The sequence below is a fragment of the Pocillopora damicornis genome, chromosome 14, assembly GCF_964200805.1.
Source record: "Pocillopora damicornis chromosome 14, jaPocDami1.2, whole genome shotgun sequence".
NCBI lineage: Eukaryota > Metazoa > Cnidaria > Anthozoa > Scleractinia > Pocilloporidae > Pocillopora > Pocillopora damicornis.
Genome location: NC_142683.1, coordinates 18,504,573 through 18,531,723, shown reverse-complemented (window position 1 = coordinate 18,531,723; position 27,151 = coordinate 18,504,573). Strand labels below are relative to the sequence as shown.

Genomic DNA, 27,151 nt, shown 5'->3' with positions numbered 1-27,151 from the left:
TCATGTTCTCTCTTCGTAGCAGTTAATAATATCAGATATTGAGTTGGATTCAAAGGTTCTAACAAATTACACAAAGGAATCAAATATATGAAAATTCTACTCTAATTTCTGACAGTCTTAATATCAATTGAAGAAATGATTAAACTTCCAAAATGTTAGTTTCAATGTACATTTATTTAATAATTTCTTGATGTGACTTTTATTTTTTTGATAAGACAGCAGGCAAATCTGCAAACAATACACGGATGCACATATTCACATTTTCCAAAGCAGCAAATTTGGCTCTCTTTTGATTCAAACCAACATATTTTTCATCCTTACTTTAAGCACATTAGGAAATATTTAACAACAATAAAGTGTTGAGTATTTAAGACTTTTTAAATTGCTGTTTTTCTTCTCATTTAGGAACTAAACCATAAAATGCATTGTTGTTAACCTATCCCAGATATAAATCTAAACATTAATCTTTGTTAGGCAAGCACTACCTTGCAGTCAAACTTCCTTTACCATTCCAACTTTTTCACACAGTGTGAGAACAATTTATGATAACCATGCTGATATATATATAAACCAAGAATATGACTGTATGTTTTTTAAAGTTAAGATATTTTTCTTGGGCCTCACAGTAAAATAGCCATGAGTAATGCTATATATTTCTACCTTTTGCCATCAACTGAAAAGCTTTGAATTAATGGTAGGTGGGATTAGTCACCTCTTAAACATAGAAGAATCAGTCTTGTGTGTTCAGCAGATTGGCAACAAATAAATTGCATATCCATCTAGTTGTGTATGATATAATATTATACAATTTAAGGATTTTACCAGTCAATTAATGCTGAAATTATTTCAAGCAAAGCTGACAAAATGGATTCCTCGTGTGAAAAAGGTATCCTAACAGGGAGCCAGACTCATCACTTACAATGTAATCACTTCAGGTAGCTTTCTAAACACTAAACAGTTTCTATTTTGTGCAGAAGTTTACATATGTCATATATGTTATTGATATGTTAATGATATGTTATGCCAGTTCCCTCCCTCTAAGTAAGAGCCATTTTAGATGAAAAAGTTGGATTTCATAATTTTGCATCTGAAAAGATTAGTTATATAAATAAAAGCAGGGTCCTCAGGGCTCAATTAATAAAAGAATTCCAAAAAAAAACTGAAACAGAATCTTTAAAGCTAGTTACAGTAAGTTAAGATAATTCCACAATCACATTTCTATAAAACTGTTACACAAAATTTTGTACACAGTGGAACAAAAATTCTAATGTGCCACCAGATGTACAAATTTAGAAGTATAACATTTCAAAAATTGTAAGGTGCCTCTGAAATTGACTTCTTACATGAAGTACATGCAAAAAGAACATCACAATGAGAAGCTATCCATGTTCAACACAAAAACAACATGTTATAATTTTCCCCTTGTTATTTTGTATGTTAAGCATTTACCTTTCCTCTCAAAGCTCCTTTCAAAGCCACCTTAACACATTACTAGTACCTATACAACTGATTCATTATTATATTAAAGTTCACACGGCAACCAGGTGGACAATCAGACATAGTTTGAAGCTACACTGGTTTGCAGATTTAATGAATGTAACTGAAGAAGTTAAAAAGGCCGCTAATTAGTGATCATATAAAAGGACCTCTTGTTGCAGCGTTTAGATCACCCCTGATGAAGGCACTAGACAGGAGTGTCGAAACGTTGGGTCTATGAATTGTAACTTCTTCGGTTACGTTCATTAAATCTGCAAACCAGTGTAGCTTCAAACTATGTCTGATTCATTATTGTTTGAGGTCGATTCCTTTAAAGCACTAACTCTGTTCCAGGTTGACTGTTCAGTTAGGAAACCAAAGTGTGATAGTTAACTCTTTAACTCCCAAAATCTGATTGTTAATTCTCCCCTGTAGCTGCTACACATTTCCTTGTAAATTAGTAATAAGAACTTGGTGCTAGATCAAGATAGCAGCTTCTTCCTGATAGGTTTGAATATTCTCATTACCTGTTTGCTGAATAATGTATGGATATCACTGAGAGAAGTTTCATGTTAATCACTGCACTGGGAGTTAAAGAGTTAACAGCACAAGAGCAGAAAAGGAGTGTAAACAAAAACAAAACAAGGGTTGAGTAGCATAGTGAATGACCCAACCCTTCCTCGGTATTGCTCTGTCACTACTATCATGCCATTTATATTTTGGCCCAGTTTTCCAACCTGAATGCCTACAACAGCCTATTGATGAACAGTAAACAAAGCTTACAGCATTACTTTCTTTCTCGTTTTATCAGTTACATATTAAGTTTGGCTAATAAAGTACACAAAGGAAATCTTCTAAGCATCAGTCTTCAAAGTATTTTTTTTTAACCCAGACTGGGAGAGTTCAATCACTACAATTGAGTATTCTTGTCACAAGTTAACAGCATGTACATCTCAACTACTTCCTGCAATTTCCTGGTCTTGTTTGCCTCCTCCTTCGTTGCTGCCATTTTCCTAAAAAAAAAAAGAGAGAGAGCTTGACTTTAACCTACTGATGTTCTATAGTAGAATTCTATATGTGGGTCAAAAGGGTACTTCTTCTGTAAAGAAGTTTATTTAGTACTGGGGTACTCTTCAGATTAATATTTTAAAAAAACTTAAAATGACCATTTGTTAAAGCATGACTTAAGAATTGTACCTGTCGGCTAAAAATTGCTTTTTTCCTTTCCTCCTCTTCTTGTTTTTCTGCAGTTAAAAAAAGAATTATTTTTGAGAAATTGAAAGAGTCTTGTTCAATCCTCCAGAAAACAGATAATCCTGAATCATACAATATGTACCTTTGAACATATCATCTTAAATTGCCAGAGAAGAGGAACATGTAATATACTTTACTCAAAGAACTAATTCATCCTGAACATATATGTAAGTATAGTACTTCAAAGAATAATAAATTCACTTACTTCTAAACCTAGCTCTTTCATTTTTATCAAAATACCATAGTGTGATAGCGTATCTTGTAAGGAGAAGAAAATAAAAAATCATTATTTACAAAACAAATTCAAGATCAGCAAAAAATGCACATAAGGTACTTCTGACCCCTTAATGAAACACACAGGCCAAGAAAAAGGAAATAGTAGTAAGTATTCTCTGGTGTTTTAACCCTTTAACTCCCATGAGTGACCAAAACAGAATTTCTCCTTAGATATCATTACAATATCAAGCAGACAAGTGATGAGAATAGAGAAAAATATCAGTTTGAGGATTATTGGTTGATCCAATACCAAATTCCCAAAACTAACATCACAAGAACTGTATGGCAGACAGTAAGGAGAATTATTAATGAGATCTTGGGAGTTAAAGGGTTGATTAAAATCAAAACACTTTGCCCTTTCTTAAATCAAATTTAAATGATACATGGGCCTTGTCACTGTCCCTGACAAGGTTACACGACTAATTAGACTAAAAAGAAGAATAGGTATTACAAAATGGCAATAAATTAGAACGAGGAGGAAAATACTGTGAGGATGATTACAAGCAAAAGAAGAGGTAGTGTCAGTGCTTTAGTAAAAGTGATAAGGTGGAATGAGGAAGACGATTATAATAATAGTAATGATAATAATAAGGACGATCATGACAAAAATTGTTATTAAACATCAAGAAAAGTATAACCATAACCAAAAGGGTGGTAAAAAAGGATTGTGACAATAACCTCAACTGTGTTTGGGTTTGTTTTTTTTTTTTGACTTCGGCTGATAACACTGACAACAAATTTGTTTGGAATCCTTGATACAACAAAAACAATTGCATATATATCATATGTGCCAGAAAGGGAAGAGTTGTAAACTAACCTCACGTCATGAGAGGGTGCCACTTCATGTGGATTTCTGCGATCTGACCAAAACAGGAGTAACCTGTCTAGTCTGGGTAATATTTTCACTGGCTCTTCACTGCCTCCTGGATAAAGATTTAGCATACCTCCTTTCTGTAAAACAAAATGGTCATTTTCTGTCATCGATAGTGTAAACAACTGTATCTCAAGGGAGAAACTAGCCAAGACATCCATCTAAAATATGTACAAAACTAATTTAATTTGCCAAAAAAAGAGAGGGCATTCATTAAAATACCACCAATCAGAGAATCTTTTCCTTGTTGAGCAGTTTTCTTTGACTAGATTTGGATTGCCTCAGCCATTTTTCATTTAGAAATGGAGAATATTCTGGTGGTAATATACACAGTTCTCCCAAAACTACATTTCTGAAATGTAGTTTTTTTTTATCCTTGTCTGAGTTTTCTGTAAGGCTTACATAAAATCCAGACAAGATAGGGTGAACTGATATTTAAAGAAAAGCTACTAACCTCCTCTGTCCATCCTGGGTTTAAATAGTACAGTGTTGTTATACAGCGTCCATCTTTATTGGGGTTGTCTACATGTCTTTTGTAACATGTACCCTGACCAGGATAGCATGCCACCATTGCCTGCTTGGAGCAAGGAAGAAAAGAAATTCTGGTCAACACAATGATAATAAGCAAAAGCTTTAGCACCTGTAGTAACTAAATTTTCTTCTTTGTGTAAATTTTACTTTCCTATTAATTCTGAAATGAAAATATCATATTACCACAGACATGATCAATAGTAGGTAATTAACTGCTGACTATTCCTTGGTCAACAGCATAAGATTTTTCAATCCTACCACCTAAATTTCCCTTAAAGTTCAGACTTCAGTAGATTACTATAACCTTCTAAATATGAAACCAAGAAAGGTATAGGCAACCTTTTCGCCTGACAAAGACTAGCCGTATAAATGTTGGGATCAACATGATTAAGGATTAAATGCTCATTTTTCTACGAAATATTATGTTAAAACAGCAGCATTTGTCACTTGAGGATTTCTTGAGAAATTCATTTTTAGTTACCTTACACCTAAGGAAAAGCTAGAGGATCTAACATAGTGCACTACATTTTGGATTTAACCAAAATAAAGAAGTCTTTACAAAAAGTACATGAATGGTAAGTTGATTAGACTACACATTCAAGACAGATTTATCAGCTTAAACCAAACATCATTTGTAACAAATATGTCAAAACAAACAGGATTTGTTTGATGCCCTTCTTCTTTTCCAACTGGATCAAGCACTAGATCCACTTAGTGTTTTATTAAACAAGCTGCATGCATATTTACTTATAAACTGTAGTTCTGAATGTTCAATTAATTTAGGATAAATTAAGTAAAGCAACCCATTCCCAAATTTTGTGAATGTGACATTTTTTTTAAATGGTGTTCCCAAATTTAGAGAATGACCTCTAAAGCGACTTCTGCGTCAAAGTGTTGGCACATTGTTTCCTTCCTCTCACGTGTTAAATCACGTTTCTTCAATCTGTTTGGCTTTTCTTTTCCAAGTGCTTTATGGGGTGTCGGGGTCAAAGTCAAGTGACGTCAGGAAAAAGAGAACAATGAAAGTTCACAACTTTTGGGTTGAAACTGATTAATTCAAAGATTCTAATTTCCTGTAGATATCCCATTCAATGAATTGATCTCATAACCTTAACGCATCATTGAATCCAAAGAGCTTTCTAGAACACAATCCACATTCATACACAAAAGAAATCCTGAAAATCGAAATATCGGTTGTGAACCAAACCACATGTGAATCTTAAATCGTGTATGACAAAATCTTTTGAAATTTTTATGCGATGCCTTCAAGTCAGAGGTGCAATGTAAATGCTACAAAGGTCAGGGAACTACGACTGAATATCTACAAGCACTGGTGTTTGCTACTTTGAGTGGAAAAAAAAAAAGAAAGAAGAAAAAAACCAAGTCAGATCTCAATTGAAATGGCTTTATGTGTAGTTGAGGAAGCTTTTCAACTGGTACATGCACATGATACGTGTGAAACAGTTGTGATTAACCCAAAACACACTTCAGTATTTCTTTGTCCATGCTTGAGCAACTACATTCTAGAATTGTGGAATGAAATATTCAACATGTGTATTCATCCATGCAATTTCAAAATTATTACATTGCGACTAAAACTCAAGGTTCTGATGAAACCCCTTATTCTAATAAAGAGATCGTGCTCAAAAACATCACTTGTTAAAACCTAACTTAAGCCGTTTATCCACAATTGGTTGATAGTCAACAAAGTGTTTCGCTTTCCCAATGACCCAGCAAAAAAAAAATGTTTTCTTTGAAACTAATATCTTTCTAGAATTAACTGGATTATACTCCATGTGAATGGTCTGAAAGATGATGCATTAGAACTTGAGTCAACAAGATTACTCCCCTATTCAGTAAGAAAACTTGTTTTTACTCTAAATTTTTCAGAAGTCTTTAACTATAATTTTCTTTTTCTAAATAAAATTCTAGTGTTGGATGGTGTCATGCCTAACCATCCTGACAGCTTTCTGAGTGATAGAAACGAGATCTCACTGTTGAGCTGTCTACAGGCATACATGTAAATTGTTGTATCTTGGGTACAAATCGACAAGGTATGCTCAAACTCATTAATCATCCTGGAGGTAGCACTTGTCCAGAGCATGTTACAATCCAGCTATTGCATAAGTATGCAAAATAATTCATCAGTACACTTTTACATGTGACAATTCACATTTCAAAACAAAAACAAACACAAAAACCTCTCATTCATGACCACAAAACAGCAATCCTTGGGAAAGGTTTTGGCCTAGACTGCATGATTCTGGAGATTATTTACGCGGTTATCCCTACACTTCTAATTGGTGGGAAGAGCATGCATTACTTCACACCCAAGTTGGAGTTCATAATTGGTACCTAGTACCATAAATTGTACATAACATATTCCAATGTTAGAGATGGGAAAAAAATTAAAATTTTTAACCACCATGAAACTTCAATGGATACATTACATTTAAATGCCTGTTAAACTAACTAGAGAACACTTAAGTGTCTTAATTTGAAAATTTCCCATTGCAATCTGTGGCAGTCTACCACAACAATAGGTTGTAAGTTTGTGATAGAAATGAAAATACCCTTTGGGAAAAAATTACACTAAAATATCTATAGTTCCAGTTAAGATCCATGTATCATGAAGGAAAACAAAATGTTTTAATCTGAAAAATTTCCAACAGTTAAAATTTTCAAAATACTTGTTCAGCCAGTTTGTTGTCTCTGTAATTAAAATCTCGACACCCTTGACCTTGGCAAAAGAATTTCAAATGTATATTGCTTATGATACTGTAAAGAGATTATATGTCGTTGGGCCTACGAGACCCTTGGCCAGAGATTTCAAGAACCACACTTTTCGAGAAAATTCATTTTTTTCAAATGTTGTCTTCATTTGTTCAATTTGGTCACGTGTAACAATGAATAAGTACGTGATCGAACGCACGTAGAGCGCCAGAAGCTAAATATGAAGACGGCCATTGCTTCCTTCTGAAGAAAATTCAAATTAGGTGCATGACATTAAACGAATGCCTTTGACTCGGCAAAAATATAAAAATTCACCCTTTTAGATCTCAATCGGCGCGAAAATCTCGAACAAAGTCGAGAACAGCAGTGTATCTAATGGATTAAAAGCACAAATCCTTCATTAACTACAGCGTAAGGCGGAAAAACGCCTGGGAGATTAACATGGTATCTGACTGTTCGTGTTATGGGCAATCGAATCCATAAAAAGTTTAACATGTGTACAACGTCGCTGTAATGAATTGCGTTCGAACAAAGTGCTGTATACAGAGATATCATTCTTACCTTTGTCCTGTGTTCTATGTCGTATTCTTCAATAAGTCCATTGCAGAATCTTATCAAAGTATTCACTGTTGTCATATGATGCGAAATGGCTTGGCAATTTTCCTCTTTACCATCTATCCAAGCTATCTTATCGTCCCGTATTTTCTTGTTTAACATACTACCATTCCCATTTGAAGATACTAATTCTCCGTCTGTAAACTTCTCTCTCTGATGTAAGTTCTTTACTTCGCTGAGGATTTTTAGTGCAATGTCTTCACCATGAAAATCGTCTAGATAACAGTAACCTTGTTTTCTCAACGTATCCACGACAAACTCCGCTCGCTCGAAAAACCTGTTTGGAAGTAAGTCCATCGGGGTGTACCCATTTAACCTAAACTGTTGTTCCTTTTCCACTGAAGGCAACCCCATACATTTTTTCTTGTGTAATTTAAAGTCGCTCTTTCGATGTTCCGCGCCACAATACTGAGCAGTTTTACAATATGGGCATCTCGTCACTGCTTTCTCGTTGCACAGATCGCACAACATGTTTCTGTTACTTGATTTAACGCAGGACATACGGAGAAACGAGCCTGACAAAGTGAAACAAAACAAATTTAGATTCGATCGGAGAATCAACTCAATGGTGTCACTCTCTACGGCTGCATGTCACACACTAGGTCACGTGTAAACACAGACAGCCATAACACGTGATCATAACATAGCGTTGGTTCAAAAAACGTGAGTTTTCGTTGTATGTTTCTCGAACAAGCCCTAATTTGGAGATAAATCCATTTAGGAAAGCTTTTCTTTAAAGTAAGATAGCCTCTTCAAGCTCAAAGGATGGAGAGAATCCGTTCTTTTGCTAAGAAATGGGAGAGTTGTGCAAGCGCCCTTGGCCTGTACGTGTCTGATAACGATTTCCCTAAATTCGAACGCAATGCAAATACGTCACGATGTAAACAATACATAGAAAGTCACGCGAGGTTAAAAGCCATGAATACGCAATGAAATTTGTGTTATTTTCCATAATAGAGAAGAGATACTGACCATCATTGATAGTGACTGGATGTTTGGGCAGTGAATGCTCGTTAAAATACTATACGAAATTTTCGGGTTCACCGAGAGTAGATGGACATCAGTCTGCTGATTTTGTTGCCCGCCCACGCAAAGACATTGGCGCTAATTTGAATCAAAGATCAGCAATCACAACAGGAAGTTTGATTGTTATGATAAATTTTTGTAACCTTTTGCCCCAATGGCGTGATGTATTTTTTTTTTCAGTTTTTATTTTCTTTTGATGGCGAAAGACGAGTGCTGGGCAAAGAACTACAGTAGTTTCTTTTCACGTAGTACATCCCACCGCTGATCTCTCCTGTCAACTGTCAAGGACACTTTGACCCTGCTCTAAAATTACATTAACTTGTTCTAAAAATAGTTCTAATTAATATTTTAAAACGTTGGGGGGGGGGGGGAAAGTTTCTAAAGAAAGTGTGGTGCGGCGTCGGTGGGAGAGTATAACAGGGTAATTAAGTATTATCAAGTGGGTTGATAACGTAAATTGGCCACCGTAAAGAGTTTCAAACCCTAACGTTTCGAGCGTTTGCCCTTCGTCAGAGAGGTGGCCAATTTACATTATCATCTCAGTTGATAATGTTAAATTACCCTGTTAGCCTGAAATCTGATTGGTTCCGATGGGCGATTGTTACATCCCGTCCCGTCCCGGTGCTGTCCAGGCTACCCTAACGGGATGTGCGATTTAACTGCTGCTCTTGCAAGACTTCAAACATTTCAAAAGACTGAAAAATTCACGAGATATATACTAAGTTACTAACTCATCAGTCAATAAGAAAGTTTTTTCAAAAGCCGACCACAAGAGGCAATTCGGAATACATGAGATCTCTGAGTAGAAACGACAGGTTATATAATGAAGAAAAGTCTACACAATGTCGGTGCAAGCTGCTGCGTTTTCTCCTTGTTTTTCATCGTTTTCCCTTACCGAAGTGTAGAATGAAAATGACGTCAACAAAAATCGTGTTTTTGCCATAAAGCGGCCACCAAATAACTCCCACTAAACAAAATACGTAATAAAAGGGAACGGCAATCTATTCTTGTTCTGTGTTTGAGGACGAGTCGGAGGAGGTTTTATGGTCTCCCGCTTCCAAGCAAGTTACGATGGAAGTTTTTTCTTTTTAATCGACTTCATTGTGCAGAGAGCCTTGCACAAAATACCAGGCCTCTTCCTTGGAGTAAAAAGATTTTCCATATTAACTCGCGGGGTAAGGAAAGTCGATATAATATCGCTTCATGTCTTTTCTGTCCATATATCGCACTGCGCGAAAATGTTGCCTAAAGCCGACACCGAAGCAATAATCCAATGAAACCCATTCACTGAACCAACCTCACAACTTAACCGAGATATATTCGTGATGAACGCAGTGTTCACTATTGTTGATTTTATGGTCTCTTAGATCCATTCGTTCGCTACGTGTTTGTGTTGGGAGAGGCGCGCGTTCCGTTCAAATGCAGTTATCACTGAAAGATAATCCAAATACAATGTTGGTCGACTCGAGCTCTATAAATATTTCTAAAGCTTCTCTAGAGGCGGGATCAGTTTGGAGTCATGATTTTGCGTTACAATAGCTTCGATAAGTCATTTAACAAGCAGAGTCCGCCTATGAATCATCAACACGATCTGGGCCGAGAAAGATGGAGGCTTGCCATCAAGGAACTTTATGAGTTTAAGGGCAAAAAGAAAACGAATTGGTCAGATGAGACCCGATTTCAAGAAATTCTTTAAAAGCTCTCCTCGAAACGGAAAGTCAGACACTTTTCACGTTTTCTATGGCTTTTAGGGGGCTATCTCCGTGCGTCGTTGCAAGCTAAATGCGACAATCAGGTCATGACACATATGCCACGGTAAATTTAATGCGCCGAGAAAAGGCTGTGTCTCATACTAATAGGATGCCCATGTTGCACAACCCTTTACTGTAATCGCCAAATTTCTTAATAACAAGCTAAAACACAAAGGACAGTTGGTAAATTCAGCGAAAATCAGTACGACTCGTCCAAATTATCGTTATTAAGCAATCTAAACTGAAACACTGATCCATAGAGAAGTGAAATGATTCATTATTTCACTTCAAAAGCTCACATTTACCAGAAATAACTCGCAACATTTTGCAGACTTGTATTTTCGAATCAACCCATGTAATGGGAGAAACTGAATGTGACTATCGCAATTTTAGCAGGGACCTTCCCAAAACTTCGCAAACAATACACTCAAACTATAATTCAATGGATCAATCCCTGCAATATTCTCGTAATGAGAACTTCACGATCGAAGTATTGACAAAATTGAGGAACGAGTCTCTTTCCAGCTTGCATCAAAAACTTCAAGAATCAATTCATCTTTTGCATGCCGTCTTATTTCTACGTGTTGTTTTACAATCGTGCAGATAATCATAGTCGATACAAAATGAACAACGAGATGGACGTATTAGAACGCGACTTCTTGCTGAGAGAGACGAAAGTAAACGAAGTCCATGTTTACGAAAGAGTTAAACTTTGATACAGGACTTGGACTGAACTTTGATAACATGGAAAGTTCTATATGAAACTCGTTAGAATTTACGATGTACAAGTGACTCTTTGTGTACTACTAGAGCTGGGTCTAAACTTTTCTCATTTGTCAAAGTCGATCAGTTTGTTTCAAACTCGCGAGATAATTTCAACGATCACCGGTGAAAGAGGAGTATTTTAAAGCTAATTTTTTTATTTAGTCCGTTCGTATGAATACAGCCAAATGATCTCGAACACTGATTTATATCTGATCAATACTGGAAATATATAAACTTCTTTCATACCGAATTTCCCTAAGTTTCCTCTTGAAATGACCACAAAAGGCGAGAGGTAATTTGTCTCGTTCTGACAAGAACACAAATACCAAAATGTAATTATTAGAGAGTGTATTTAACGTACCGTAAAATATCCTGGCTGGAAGATGTGTAAATGTAGAACAATTTTTCCAATTTAATTCTTGTCTCTCGCATAACGGATTACGTCTCAAAATCACACCTCCTCTACAAGAACCCATTTCACTTAATCTTTAAACCTATTCCTCTGTAGTCGAAGCTTGGTATACACGTCGATGTCTGCATAGCCTTTAAATGAACTGGATGCAATTTGAGTTTGTATACACTTGAGGAAACGTTCATGTCGTCACGATTACAAGGAGAGGAAATATACTTGACTAACAATTAGTTCCGTTCAGTGATGTGACTACGTGCACGCGTGCGGCAGGAAGGAAAGTTACCAATAAGTTTTCCGCAGAGAGCGCAAATTTTCCATACTTTTCATTTTTAGAGGCCTGTTTTTCTTTGCGAAGAAGTGACATTCGACACGTTTCTCGTAAAAAAGTATATTGTGACGTTGTATTTATAATTTGTTTTCAGGAAAACTTGTTTGATACTCTATCCTGCTTCCCACACGTTTGGAAGATTTCCATTTCACCTTGGCTTGATGTTGTAGCCATTATTACTTAATTTTTATAAAAATTATGTGTAATCTTAATTTCTTAATATCCACAGTAAAATAAAACGATTAACTACCCCAGGTACGTGACGAAACAAGAAAAAAATCTCAAGGTATGTTAGACGATTTCGTTAGCAACGACATGCATATGTTGATGAGTGAGGAATGTTAAATTTGTTTTCGTTCGGATTTTAAGATGTGAGGAATATAGTGAAATTTTCCTGTCCAAAGTTAACTTGATTTAAATTCCAAGGTTAGAAACTTGAGAAATATGAAGAAAGCCGAGGTTCATGCTGCTCTGTAGCTCTTCTCAGATAGTCTGAGGGTGATAGTCTCGTAAGTGAGTTTAAACCACTCTTGCTCAAAGTATTCTGAACATCACGGACTAATGACAATCGGAAGGACCCCTTGAAATAAACGGCCCGTGCCAGAGAACATGTACACTTCACCAATTCAATTTAGGATTCACAAACAATTGACGGTTTTTAAGTGACTTTACACTCCAGAAAATTGTCACAAAAGCAATTCAACATTTGGTGATGTTTGCGGACGTCGCAAAAAATACAAGCCATGGATTTCGGTGAATTTAAAGTAACAAGGTCATCACTCTTATCTAAGTCTTTAAGCACCCATATAAGATTCTTCTGAGAACGGTAAATAAATAAACAGCCCACTCAGAGAAAATGCAGAAAGTACAATTGTTTTACAGTTTGGGTGACAAAACCCCTCTCAAGCTTCATAGAAAGGTTTAACGCCATATTTCATATTTGCGATATTAAAGCCCTGAACTTTCGCACAAAATACAAAATCGTGTACATTAAGTAAGTATTAGCGTGTATCGGTAGAAGAGACAACTTGGTTTCAAACACGGGCAAGATTTTCCAAGTTTCTGTTGCGTGCACGATCATCAACAACAAACAAAACTTAGTAATCCTCACCTTTTAAATGTCTTTTCCTGGCCTCATAAGTTGTTACGTTCCCACAGTTCTATACACTTTGCCCATTGGCAGATTTGAAGAAGACATGGCCACTAAAGTAGCCAAATCTTACAAACCTTTCCTGCGTTTTTTTCTTCTTACGATAACCTTAGCAAACAACAACCGTCTCGACGCCATTTTGCCATTGAAGTGTTTAGTCCTCACCGTGAGAAGCAATTTAAATCAAAAGGGGCTTGGAAAGGAGTCAGAGAGATGAACGACGACTACCTCATAACGAGGCCAAAGGCGCACGTGCATCTCGTCGCGTGCGTCGAGTCACGAGAGGTCACGAACTACGTAAGCAAGTCGTTTTGTTTTTGTTTATTTTTTTTGATGAATTTTTTCTTACTTTCGTCGTTGAGGGAAATAAATTACGCGATCAGCCACTAACTTCTCCGAATAATTCAAAAGAAAAGAATCCTAGGCTCGAGAAAATAAAGGCGTTGGTCACACCTGAGGAAGGGGTCCTCGTGCTGTTTCTAATGATTACATGAGAATTCACCAAACCAGAATTAGTAAAAAGTATTTGAAAATATGGAAAATGTTTGCTGATCTCCTTAATATGCTATAATTGGTTATCCTTGACACATTTTCACTTGACTAAAATTTTGCCTGGAAGGATTTGCTCGACTACAAGGTTAGCACTTTCGATTCCTAAGAGCAGATGCAACAAAAAAAAAGCCACATTTTCTGATTTTGCGATTTCGGAGCAAAGCATCGGATAAATTGTTAATTGGGAAGCTCACGCACGCGCAAATCAGAAAATAAATACCTACATTCTGGGCCAGCATATTAAACAAGTTTTTAACACAACACACAAACCACGCCCTTAACGATTTTCCCCATAGCTCGGATGTCAAATTCAAACGATTCCTTAAAGGAGTAAAAAGATACTTTCAAGAGGGAACATTAATGGCAATAATTTTAACAATTTTACTCAACAGATCTAAACATCAAATCTCTTCACCGGCTACCACACTTTTCACATAACTTTTGCAAGAGAATTTGGTGATAAATCAATCATTACTCCCTTTATTTAGTTTATATTATTTTTGTATTTTTCTCATCGCCCCCCGCTTTAAAAAGAAATGAAATAATTTTGTTCCCTTTCGACATAGGTTGGTGAATTGAGTTTTTTTTCAGTTCTTTGTAAACGCGAAAATCATTAGAGGTGGAGATATAAATAACTTGGTTATAGCGTCTCACTTTTTTATACGACTTGATACAACCTCCACTTTTCTACTTTTCTTAAGTTTTACTATCAATTTTTCTTTTCAATTTTTTCATCTTTATAGGAACCTTTATTTTATATCAGGATTTGTAATAAGGGAAGCTTGTTTTAAAACTGAAGACGAGTAGACCTGGGTAATCTAAGAAGATTGATGAGAATAGATCGAAAAGTTGCTGACTTAAGAGGCTCTATGGGGTTTTTGTTCAATGTTGGCGCGTGTGTTGTAATGTTTCTCTTGGAAATGTTTTGTTTTTTCTTTTCAAGGTAACTAAAAGCCATCAAAAAGCGATGAACGAGGTTCGGACTATCGTTTTCTGTAGTAAATATCATCAATATGAATTTCGTTACTAAGTTAAGGCTCCAAGAAGGAAGGCGCTCGCCAGTGATAATTTGGCTCTGCCTTTGTTTTTCTGCAATTTGCTTCGGTGAAATCTCTCAAAATTTTAACAATAAGTGAAATTTGCTTTGCCGATCATTGAAAAGCAGAAAAAATAGGGGTTACAGAGGTAGTTCGCTCGTTATTTGCAGTTTTGTGTTTTCTTCCTCTATCTCAAATTTGGTCTTATGAATTTATAGTTAAAGCAGGCACTAGGAAGCGCACAAATATGTTTAACGATTCAGCAAATCTTACGAAATTCCACCGAAGGAAACGCGATAAATCTTGCTCGAAAGATCCTTACTTCCTTTGTCGCAAAACATTACGTAATGGAATAGCACTTTGCCAAGATCTGTATCTGAGCATGATTAAACTTTCGAATCTGTCGCCTTTTGGTAATCTTTCCCACAGTGTTTACTTTTCGGTTGACTTCTTTTTCAGGTGAAGAAGGTCTATGAATATTAGGAGTGCAGTTGCTGGCAACCCTAGATTCCATGACATAAAAACTTTAAAGTGTTCAACTGTTCTTGACACAACTTTTCAGATAGCAATCGTGCGATTATATCGAGCCGCCATGATTGTTTTGCACGTTGACACTTACAAAGCTCGCGCTATGTTCTCACACAGATATATAGCGGTCAAGAAATCCTATGGAGCCTCCTTAAACTGAGAAGCGAGCTGGAAAATCATAAAATACCTTGCTGCACTCGTTACTTCTGAAATAAGAAAGCATTAATTATTTACCGCGGATATCTTCCGCTTTCCTGACGAGAAAGCGCGAATGTTCTCAAGGTGACGAAATAGAAACTACACCCTGTTCTCCTCCCATCATATTTCCTGCTTCCAGTTTTTCGACCCACATTTTGAACACTGAAAAACAGAAAAAGCTAAAAGAAACTGAATACTATGCTTTAAAATTGTTTTCACGACTCATTTCTCGTGATAGTACCTCATGGCTGGTACATAAACAACTTTACTATGTGGGTCTGGTTAAAGTATGCTTGCTCGATCCGATTGAGCTCATTAAAACTACAAAGAGCTTCTAGTTTCATTTTGCAATAATGCCGAGTAAAGCTGCATTTCGTTAAAAATATGATATTCTAACGTACCAGAGGAAGTCCTTGCTTGAGGGAAAAGTTGGGCGAAGCGATTTTTCCGCGACAGAACTCCTTGTCGAATCAGAGAATTTAAACTTGGTTTGAAAATATATTGACTTGTGCTTGGATGTCTACTAACGCTTGGCGTTTTTGTGTTGTTCCTCTGTAACAGTAACTTGGCATACATCATGATTTCCTCCTTTACGCAAAATGAGTTGCACCAATTGAGGTCAAAAAGCTCTGAGGCTAATGTCCATAAATTCACAGTTTAAGATCTCAAAGAAAACACCGCGGCGTGGTCGCGCAGAGACTGGGAACCAAAATAAGCCCTAAAGACGTGTGAATTCACACGGTGTGGAAAGAAGAACGGAAGCTGACAGATGTGAAATTATGAATTTTCCGGTCCAAATTCTTTCAGAAACTTAAAATTAGGGCTTTTAAAAGTTACTGTAAATCAATCTAGACAGAATTATAACATTATTTGCCAAATTCACATAGAAAATTTGTTTGATTGAGCCTTTGAGATCGCGTGCTTCTGCCATACTTAATTAAATGCAGGCAAGAGAGATGATATATGCGATCGACTCCTTAACCTTTCTCCTTTGTTTTTTAAGAGTTTAAAGGACTTCGCAAATTATTCGATGAAAGAAAATGCAAAATTTAGTTTTAAAAGCAGGATAAACAGTTTTAATGACTTAAAAATATGTCCAAAACTTCCAGGCTTATCTGATCCTTTCAGAGAGGGAGCTAAGATTTGAGGAGTTTAATATGAGAGCATAAAAACTCACATATGAGTAGCATAAAAACTCACTCAGGAAGGAATATTCTTTCTGGTTGAAATGTCAATTTATCAGTTTTTATGGGCGAAAAAAAAAACTTTAAATTCAAGGCAAAGCGATAAAAACCTTCCATGCAGTGCGTGGGCTGCCAAGTATAATTGCTGGCTAAGTTACCTTATTAATCTTCCTTCATGAGAAAACGTGCAGTGACTCACGTAAATCAAGCTCCTCCGATTATCAAGTGTCACACATCTTGCACTTCATCATACTAATAATAACTTGTCTTAGAAATAATTGTTCAATTGATATGATGCCGGGCGCGGAAAATGAAAACCAGTTAGATTTTATCTTTCGCTCCCATTGAATAACCTCGAACGCCTACTTGAATTCTAAAGACTGTTGTCGTTTGCTTCAAAAGATAACAATGGTTATATCTCTTTGTTATAAGGCAATTATGCCGGGTCAGTTGGCGTATTGCATTTGACCTTCATTCGTTCCTGGTCCGTCGAGTTTCACTGAACCTTATCCTCATTGTAGTTTCAGGACTTCAGCAAAATATGCCGCCATGTTCTGCAATTACAACTCCTGAAAATTTGCTTTCAATCAACAAATCCTTCTTAAAATTAAGTTCGAATTGATATGAGCGCTAACACAACACAATTATCTCCATATTCATTTTATTTTCTCGACTTTCTTCACAAAACTGTCTCTTTTTTCTCTTAGTTTGACACCGAAATAGTGCAGAATTACTTGGTAATTTCATATATTCAAGATAACTAAAGCAATAGAGATGTCTGCGCTAACTAGAATGGTATGAAAACTTGAGGAAACAGACGGATACTGCAGAGAAGCGAAGAGAGTGGGACCGAGACTCATAAGAGACATGAGAAAGAGCACGGTAACTATTCCCCACTGTGGGGACAACCGCCTACTCTAGGGGAGGGTGTGAGGCACGTCTATCCAAATTTCCCTTTCAAACGTTCTTCAGCTTCGTAAAAAATTTAGACTCTTGTGTGTTTTGGTGATCAAAAGCTTTTAAAGACACAATTTACATGAGGACATTTGCTGTACCAGACTTTGTAGCTGAATTCTATAGCGCGACATGAAACAAAACCCGTAGTAATAAGGAAAATTAATCACTTTACAGATTTTTTTTTTATTTTTAACACAGCTGGAAGAGCGCTTAGTCGCGCGTAGATCAGATATTCTGGCGAATGAAAAATGAAATATCACAACAGCATGATCTGAGATAAACAAAAAATTATGGCTTCGGTTTTTAAGTGAGGATATTGAGCGGAAGAGGTCACAGCGTGGCCAGAGAAAGCCCGTTCGCCCGATGTATGCATCTGAGCACGTTTACCAAGTTTTTCTTTGTTATATGGGCTAAGAGCCGTGGCGGGGTCAGTTCTGAAGAAAGTTATTTTAGAACTTCCTGAAGTATATAATAGCGGTAAGCTGTAACCAGTAGATAAAACAAACAAACAAAAAAAGAACAGACGTGACATTGAATATATTAAAAATTGTCACAGGCATTTTCGCGACGTTGTGAATTATTATATCCAAACAGCGGCCTTCGAGATTTTTATGATCCCGTGTAGTGATTTAAAATTGGAATAAAAGCAGATCCGTTAATCCATGAGTGTTTGGTTCTAATGAGCAGAAAATAAACTCAAAAGCTGATATATTTAGACGACTAGTCGGTAGTAACTGTTTCCTATCTTTTTTCTAAAAAAAAATACCTTTTTAGCAAATTCAATATCTGTTTTCTAATTATTTTTGTTAAGCGCATGTGTCGGTGTTTTCTGTTGAAAACTCGAGCTGGACTGTATGCAACACAAGGAAAGCGGAATATTGAAACATAGCCCTGGCGTGAAGTGTTCACGTCTTTTACGAAATGATTTCCCTTAAAAATGCCTTTATTTTGCTATAAAGCAGCTTTTCTGAACTCTACGGTTAGAAGACAACGAGACTCAGGAAATTAACACAAAAACCTTAAGTCACAATTAAAATATTTTTGGATCCCAATATGGGCCGGGTGCTAGTTTGATTGATGTGTGCCATTTTAGGAACCGGCTGGTCGAGGAAATTGAAACATCTTCGCTTGGCTAAATCGCTCTATTACAGTTACGTAACCTCATGGATCGAACTATAAAAGAGACAAATTTATCAAAATAAGAAAAAATTATGGTTGGGATACGATGATTCAACAAGCGCTTCTTGTGACCAAAAGTTTTTGCGAGCGAACCGAATATATTTTAGAGACAAAACACAAGCTGTATTTGGAATATTTTTGAAAAAAATCTTACGTATTTCAATTTTAGCCCAAGTAAAGCATTGAGACGACCCCTTAATCTAGAGTAATACTCAAAACAAGGAGAATTTAGTTATTAACATACCATGAGACATCCTTGCTTGAAGAAGGAGTCGTGTACGTTGGTTTGCCCGGCATAGGATTTCCTGAGTCAACGTAGCCGGCCTTAAAACCAAACTTCTTCGTCTGGAATCGCTTATAACTATATGTTTCCTCATATTATTTCTTTGTGCAAATGGCTTGGAATACATGGCGGCTTTCCAAAATATATTTTTTTCTGAGAGCTCAGAAGGTTCTCGTTAGCATTTGTCTTTGGCAACTTGCTCTGCGACTAATTTTTAATTTTAAATTTCGAACGCATGTTGGGATAGAAAGACTGGGAACTAGTCTACAGGTGAGCGGTTTTGTTCGTGCGTAGTTTCACGATTTACATGACGTATTGTTGAAAAAATAAATCACTCTCAAAACCATTTTCTTCCGTCGAATTTAAAATAGATAAAAAAGAGGAAAAACTTTAACCGTGGAATTTTCCCGTGGAATGATTCAAGGCACTGTCATGGAACAACTTTGAATAGAATTTCAGCATGTTGTTCAAGTTTTGGTTAGATATCAAGTTGTCATTTTTATGTCATTAAGTTTAAACAATAGAGAGCGTGACAGGGTTGTATTGGGGAATATTTCGGCGAATGATGTTGGTTTAAAATGTGGTACTTTCTTATTTTTATTATTGTAGCAGATATGTAAGAAAATAATTCCACCCAATCTTGAAATAAAAGTATTACAAGGTTTAAAACGATTCCTTTCAGAGGTTCCACTTCAATTGCCAGGGCGCGCGGTTAGAAGGTATAGGTTAGATGAATTAAACGAAAAAAACATTATAGATAACAAGGGATTATAAATCTAGCACTTCGCACAATTTTTTAAAAAGAATTTAGCTAAGCAATGAAAAGATGACCTGCAATATGGAAGCAGTAAAGGAAATACAAACTTATTATGATATATACATATAAAGTTGGCACGAACTTATGACATATTTCGATTTTCGATGCAAAACAACTGTGCATGCTTCCGAGCACGCTTGTTCAACTTTGAACTGCTCAGGTCGTTGTATTGCGCGGCATCGATCGATTTCGTCAAAACAACTTAACTGGAAGGTTGTTTTCAAGGTACTTCTCACTTTCATGGCTTTTAAACGTGACATGAATCTGCACGGTTAGTAACAATTAACAATCCATCTTATAATACAAGTCAGACGGATGCTGAACTTGGCTTAGATAGAAAGTGAAAGATGATATTTCAGAGCCTTTTTCAAAGAAAAATGTCCTCCAGAGACAGTGGTTTGGTTTGAAATTGTATCCTGATACGTTTTATAGGACAAGCAGTGGGAAAAGATAGGTACGTGTACGAAGTTTTATTGGTAGATATAAATTGAGCCATAAACAATATTAATGCCGGAAAAGCTATTCTTAACTCAGCTTAAGCAGGGGGAAGGGGAGGCAGGGGGGGGTTGAACTCTTGACTGAAATGAAAGAGGAAGGTCTTTAAGACATGAAGAGCGAACCCTATGGCTGTACCTCGTTCTTTAAATGCGTTTGAAAATTTTTGATAACTATTGTGACAGTATGTCTACCCTTTATAGTAAATATTTGTATTCAGCCTTTGACGATGTAAAACCACAATAGCATTCGCCTTTGGACGGTGTAGCAATCACTCCTGTCACTCCCCACCCCCCTCTCCTCCTCCGTCATTTAGAATGAATGATTTTACAAGGGAAGTTAACATGTCGTGAATTATCTTCACTTCGCGTTGAAAGAGGACTGATTGAAAATATTATGACCACTGCGCAGGTTTCTGAGTTCAAACAGAAGTTGCTTTTGTATAAATTTGCGACGAAATTTGCGAGTATCTGGCCCAACTCGGCTTGGCACAGATCTTTTAAAGGAACAAGCCATTACAAATTGTCATTTACGTGAAAATGACAACATTTTCACTAGAAGAAGCAAGCTAACCAATGGGTGAAAGTTCTGTAAATTGGTTGAGAAATTCGAGTTAAACACTTACCGTAGTGATTCGGCTAAATCTCGATTAAAGAACCTCAAGCGTCCAACTTCCAGACCAAACCAAGTAAACACACCGTTGTTGACATGCGCTGAAGTGAATATGCATAGTCATAATTTTCATCATAGCGGCAAACAAGTCATCAACAGGATTTTATTCAACGGTCTAAGGATAGGAATGGCAAAATAACAAATGAGAAATCTCACTATTTTTCGATAAACGTGATGTGTCCCATCTCCTTAGACTTCAAAGGGAACACAAGAAATCATGACTCGGTTAAGTAAAAAAACATTCCAGAAGTAACAATCCAGGAAACGTGAAACCGCCAAAACATTGTCTCTAATTACTTTTAAGGATATTATTTTATTATTCTGGTTCACCTTTGACTTTCACCCTTTTCTTCGTTCAACTCTTACCCACAACGGAATTAATTAAGCACAGAACTACTCAGAATGCGGGGCCAAAGGTGTGTCTCAAGGAATTGCTTCGTTATTTAGAGGTTTTCCGCAGCTAATACTGCTGGAATGGCGTGCAGGGACTCACGTAAAAGAAGCTTATAAACTGACTGGCAAGTGACCCTTGATTGGTTTAAGTTGAAGCTGATAATGGCTGTGTCCAAAAGTGGTCGCGCAGATGTTTTCAATAATCCAATATCTGACATAGAATTCAACGTCACGATACATTATCAATTTTAGTTAAAAATCAATGGTATAATATTCACCAATTAATAATTTACCTAAGTGGAGGTGAATAGTTATTTCAGTTTATACCACACAGAAACCAAAACATAATTTATTTCTGTCAATAGACAGAAAAATTGTCGCAAATTTAACTCTTGAGGAACGATTTTGTCTCTTGGGTCGCTCGGAGGTGATTAGTACTTGCCAATAATTACAGAACCCTAAAAGGCACTAGTCACCTGTGTAGTGTATATTTAAGAATATACATTAGCGGTTGAACATGTTAAATATAGTGGTTTAATTGTAGAAGGTTGGTGGTTCAAATACAATATTTTTTCCAGCGCTTAAGATGTCTTTCAAATGAAGAGATAATTCAATAAATATGATTGTTTTCAAAATTTGGTGGCAGGGTGAATAATGGAATACCTTAGCTCACCAGTTTCCAGGCTTTCGCTGCACACGGTCTGCAGTTTGGCTTGAATAGGAGAAAGAGAAGCAATATAAAAGTCGTGAAACAAAGAGATATAACCGTAGAGGCAAATAAATGTATGAGGTTCATTTCTGGCGTTTGATAATTCAAAATAGGGAAGAAAATTATATTATAAAATTTCTCTCAAAAGTTGGGTCTAGAGAGATTACTTATATCATCTTAAATTTCTAGCTATATGGCTTTTTAGCCATATATGCTAATTCGTGAAAGAACCACCAGGCAAAATAAGTGTCTTCAATCAGTGTCAAATAAGCTGACACACCATGTTTAAACATTTCTATCTATGTGTAGAATAACTCTCCCGTTTCTACCACGCTCTGAGTCATTGACAAGACGCCCCCCTCCCCCCCTCCACCATTCAATGTTGCCTGTATGTAGCTAAAACTTCATGGAATTACGATACAAGGCAATACAACATCGTTTTCATTGGTGGTTGGGGAGGAAAGGGGCGAATAGGTTAACTTAACGGTTGAAAAAGGTCAATTTGTCGACAATTTTGCCGCCTATCGTTGGTTACACGTCCTTCAATTCTGGCGTTTTCAGCTTCTGACACGAAACGTAGCACTTAAGCATTTTCTAGTAGCACAAGCGAGAAGTCATCTTGCAACACGTAAACTTATTATGACAGAAATAATGATAGCACCACTGATGCATAGCTAAGGAAGTTCTGACACTCCTCTGGGACACTACCCTTGTCCGCCTTGTTAGTCAAACTCCGCGCGAGGGGGTCATCTTTATCGGTGGTGAGTCCCCCAAATCAGGCCTGAAGTGCGAGGAGCGAGGAGTCAAGCGCAAAAGGTTTGCCCTTTACGTCTTCGCCTTAGTGTGACATTGCACGAAAGAGCCAAACATACAGATATAAGTTAATTTAAAATATATCAAAGTTCACACGGCAACCAGGTGGACAATCAGACATAGTTTGATGCTACTCTGGTCAACCAAACGCCAGTGAAAGAGCACCAAAAACGGTTTTCCTTTGCAAAAAGGAAATTTTAGCTTTAAGGGAGCACACATGCCTAACTAACCATACAATTGGGTGGGATAATTCTAAAATTATCACCACTAATCGGCGTTACCACCAGCGCCTTTGTTTGGAGGCTTGGCATATTAACTCCGCCCACGCTCCTTTAAATCGTGACGATGGCGGTTTGCTTCTTGGCGCCTATTTACACCTCGTCAGAAAAAAGGCCGCTAATTAGTGATCATATAATAGGACCTCTTGTTGCAGCGCTTAGATCACCCCTGATGAAGGCACTAGACAGGAGTGTCGAAACGTTGGGTCTATGAATTGTAACTTCTTCGGTTACATTCATTAAATCTGCAAACCAGAGTAGCATCAAACTTTGTCTGATATGTTAATTTTATTACTACCCAGTCCCTCTTCTTAAAAGATGATTTGCACCCTGAGATCATAGGAGGACGGATGACACAACTGATTTCGGAACGTGCTGAAAATCGCTATCGAAATAAAAATTTTCTTTGTGTTAATTGCCGCTGGTTGATTCCGAGCTAGTCGAACGCAGAAATTTCAAGGCTGGCTTGGTAGTCATCCCCATCGTAGATTTATGCTCAAATTTCACCGAGTTCATTCTCCTCCGTTCGTTCGTACACTGGTCGAGCCACGTTTACGTTTACACAGAACTTAACACAATTGGCGTTTGAGACCTCAAAAAATGATTCGGGCAGCTGCATATTAAACCTTTACATTGGTGAATGAGACTGGGAACTAGGCAACTACCCAAACTCCTAGTTCTTGGGCTCCTTCCATTAAGTTGGGCCTGTACGCATGTTTGTTTGGGTGTGCGGTTTTAATAGTTTCAAAGTCTAACCAATTAGCCTTGTTCAAATTTAAGTTGTTCTCTGGTTTAATTTTAAAGAGGAACAAATATTGAATCAATTTCCTTTTTTTAAGCGCGCGAAACAGGTTTGGGTCAGTGTTAATGAAAAATAAGGAAGAAAACTCAGTTGAGAGATAATTGCGAAAATTTTCCTCCCTGTGGCGGTGTGCGCCTTTCCTGATTACCGCCCAAAGCAAAATTAACACAAACTACTATATATCCTATGAACAAAAGGTGGGCAAAGCTCCATCCGGAACGTCCTTAACACCTGTCCGTATCTGGCTTTTTTCCTGTAAAATTTGGATGATAACAGCCATCTTCAGATCAATAGAGTTGAAATATACCCTTCACGATTCAAAGTGGAAGGGAACAGATAAAATTTTGCTTACTTGTAATATGGTTGTAGAAAGAACCCCCTCATTTTAGCAAATGAATTACTGACGAACAGGCATCAAGTTTCACTCAAAATCACTGTAATTCCGAATAACATACACACAAAGGAATTACCAATCTTTTTTTTTTTTTTTTTTTTAACAGCAAGACATCAAGCTCGACGTTTCCACCATCGACGGATTATTTACTGGCAAGGGGAAAATCGAAGTCAAAACTTAATTGGATCCTATTGTGAGACATCACACAATTTAGGCATAATAATGCGGTGCTTAGATAGTCTGTGAAACAGTAGCGCTATATCGAAAACACAGATAGTGACATATCTGTTAAATACTATCAGGCCATCTTCAAACTATCGTAAGCTGGATCGTGAGTACGTTTTCAACGCTTTGAAGACCTCAGTTTACCGAGCTGTTTAAAGGCAAAAAAAAATCCAATTTTTTTAATGGCAACTGAATCACGGATTATTATAACAATCCTCATCGTTTTTTTTTACATATAAATGTCGTTATCAACACAATCGATATTTTAGTAAAGCGTCTGACAGTACAGATAAGCAATATGAAGTCGCCTAAAAATCATCTATATTCTATTCAACTCACGTACACTTGTCATTAATGTAAAATAAATATGGCCAAAACCTGTTTTTGATAACGCCTTTTGTTCCGCAGGAGGATTAAAAGGAGCTATTAGCATAACACAAGGTTATCACTAAGAAAGAGGCGATATTTTCAACGTAAAAATAGTCAACCTGCATGCAACATCATCTGAAAGGTAAGCTACTGTTTTAACATTTTTACCCGTGTCAAGCACTGTAAAAATGGGTAATTAATTGTCGTCTCGGTAAATATCGAAAAGCCACACTGGTTGCGCGTGTAAAACAAATTTTTACCAAAAATCGGCCTCTGATCTCAGTTTTTTCCTCCGAGTCGGCCGCAATAACAAGTTATTAGAATACCAGACAAGACTCTCATTCCAAAGCCAAAAGTCTATATCAGAAGGGCGAGCTACTGTAGTTGAAAGCGAGTTATATTTTTCATAATCTATCTCAATTCCTTTGACTTGATTTGAAAATTTCACTTTATTATCTTCAAAAGTTCCAATCAATCGATTATCATCATCACTACATCATGATGAATTTTAAATCCTTGCATGGAAAATTTGCGACTATGTTTCATTCGAATAAAGTTTTTTCACCGTTTCTGAAGCGCGCAATCAGAGTTTACTTTTTTTTCATGATCAGTTCCCAATATCGAATGACCTAGCCAATATACGTGAATAGAAATCAAAAGGCCTAATAAAGCTTAAGGCTTGTAAAAAATCGAACCAGCGGTCTGGGTTTATTTTTCAAAAAGATACATAAAAATAAAATTTTTCATTTTATTCTTGCGAAAAAGATCATTTTATACATTGTTTATCCAACCATGTGAGTCATGCCAACTACTTATTTTTGGAGCCATTATTTATCCCGCAGGCTAGAAAACTGAGGAGAGTAGACAGGTGGATGGGAGGAGTGTCTCTCCAGTACTTATGAGGATAACAGGTTTTTTTCATTTATTTATATATATTTTTTTCTTGATCAAGAGGAGATAAAAGTACCTCTCCGTCCCTCCCCTATGAGCAACTTCCTTTGCCAGGCACAAAGAATAAAACAGGCTGCCATGTTTTCATTTAAGTCACGTCTTTTTCTTCGCCTGATCATCGGAAAATATTTTATTGTTCGAAAACTTCAGTCATCCTATTGAGGTAGTGGAACCCTGTGAAATGTTATGTTGCGGTACTTCGTGTCATTGACAACGATTTTCCTGTTACTTCCGAGAAATTTTGGAAGCGTTGAGAGTCTACTCCAAAAACCCGCTACCGTCTTATTAGCGCGTTCTGTTTAAAGAGTCGTAAACGTCTCCGGTGTAAGGTATCTCCAACTTGCTTTAAGAATGGCTAGATATATATGGCGGTCAAGATTGCCCCAAAATCTGATCGACTTTTTCCGACCCTGGGATCTTAGTGATGGCGTTTTCAGTCGTTTATTTTTGCACTGCCTTAATATTGATGGTTGTGCAAATCGGGATTAATGCTCTTGTTTTGATTCTTGTGGTTTTAGTTAATAAAACAAACAAACAAACAAAAATAAAGCAGACAAACCAAAACTCCATACTATGCTCACGCAATCCTTCAAAGCCCCTTCATTTTTTTTACTGCGCGTGCGCGAGTCGTGACGTGACTGGTTTGGAGAAATCACGGAAGTAATTGAAAGGGGAGTTACTACATCACGGGCGACGAGCGGGGATAGAAAAAACGACCCAAATACGAGTGGTCAGCGGTGAAACAACTTTTATACTACATATATAGACAGATCATTTGTAGTATCAGGAAACAATCGTGTTGTAAAGCCGAAGTGTAAACAGTTTACTTCGCTAAATAAAATGTTAAGCAATTCAAAAGTGTTGATTGTACATATATCTTTTACTGCTTTAATAAACAATGAAGGCATCGGTGGCATCCGAAAGGTACCAATAAGAATTAAATGTACGTTTTGTAGTTGCAGAAAACAATCGTGTTGTAAAGCCGAAATGTTACCAAGTTACACTTCGCTACTTAAAAAGTTAAGCAATTTTCCTCAAGCTTTAACTGAAACAATACTTTTAATGCTCTATTAACCAACGGAGGCATCGGGAAAGACATTGGTGACACCGGGAAAGGCATCAAGAAG

The 27,151-nt window shown here is 36.8% G+C and overlaps 1 protein-coding gene across 12 annotated transcripts; it reads right to left on the bottom strand.

The window, feature by feature from the left end:
• Positions 1 to 155: 155 nt before the first annotated feature.
• On the bottom strand, positions 156 to 21,309 carry LOC113673906 (prolyl hydroxylase EGLN3). 12 transcript variants are annotated; one of them, XM_089194733.1, is made up of 7 exons: positions 21,044 to 21,309; positions 7,703 to 8,271; positions 4,332 to 4,451; positions 3,824 to 3,957; positions 2,936 to 2,988; positions 2,674 to 2,720; positions 156 to 2,489 (listed from the first exon to the last, which is right to left on the bottom strand). In XM_089194733.1, the coding sequence occupies exons 2-7, from the start codon at positions 8,255 to 8,257 to the stop codon at positions 2,430 to 2,432; spliced, it is 969 nt and encodes a 322-aa protein (XP_089050859.1). In that variant the 5' UTR covers positions 8,258 to 8,271; positions 21,044 to 21,309; the 3' UTR covers positions 156 to 2,429. The 12 variants fall into 12 exon arrangements, with proteins under 12 accessions (XP_089050859.1, XP_089050857.1, XP_089050852.1 ...); XM_089194731.1 differs by having other exon boundaries at positions 4,332 to 4,454; positions 21,044 to 21,287; XM_089194726.1 differs by lacking the exon at positions 21,044 to 21,309 and adding an exon at positions 19,068 to 19,355 and having other exon boundaries at positions 4,332 to 4,454.
• Positions 21,310 to 27,151: the final 5,842 nt, after the last annotated feature.

Bases quoted from the DNA above. Each gene is read 5' to 3' on its own strand.
- LOC113673906 (XM_027190375.2), bottom strand. From the start codon at position 16,082: ATGATGTATGCCAAGTTACTGTTACAGAGGAACAACACAAAAACGCCA. The intron at 3,958-4,331 runs GTTAGTAGCTTT...TTTGTTTTACAG, and splicing joins ACCCAGGATGGACAGAGGAG to AAAGGAGGTATGCTAAATCT. The intron at 2,490-2,673 runs GTACAATTCTTA...TTTTTTTTTTAG, and splicing joins AAGCAATTTTTAGCCGACAG to GAAAATGGCAGCAACGAAGG.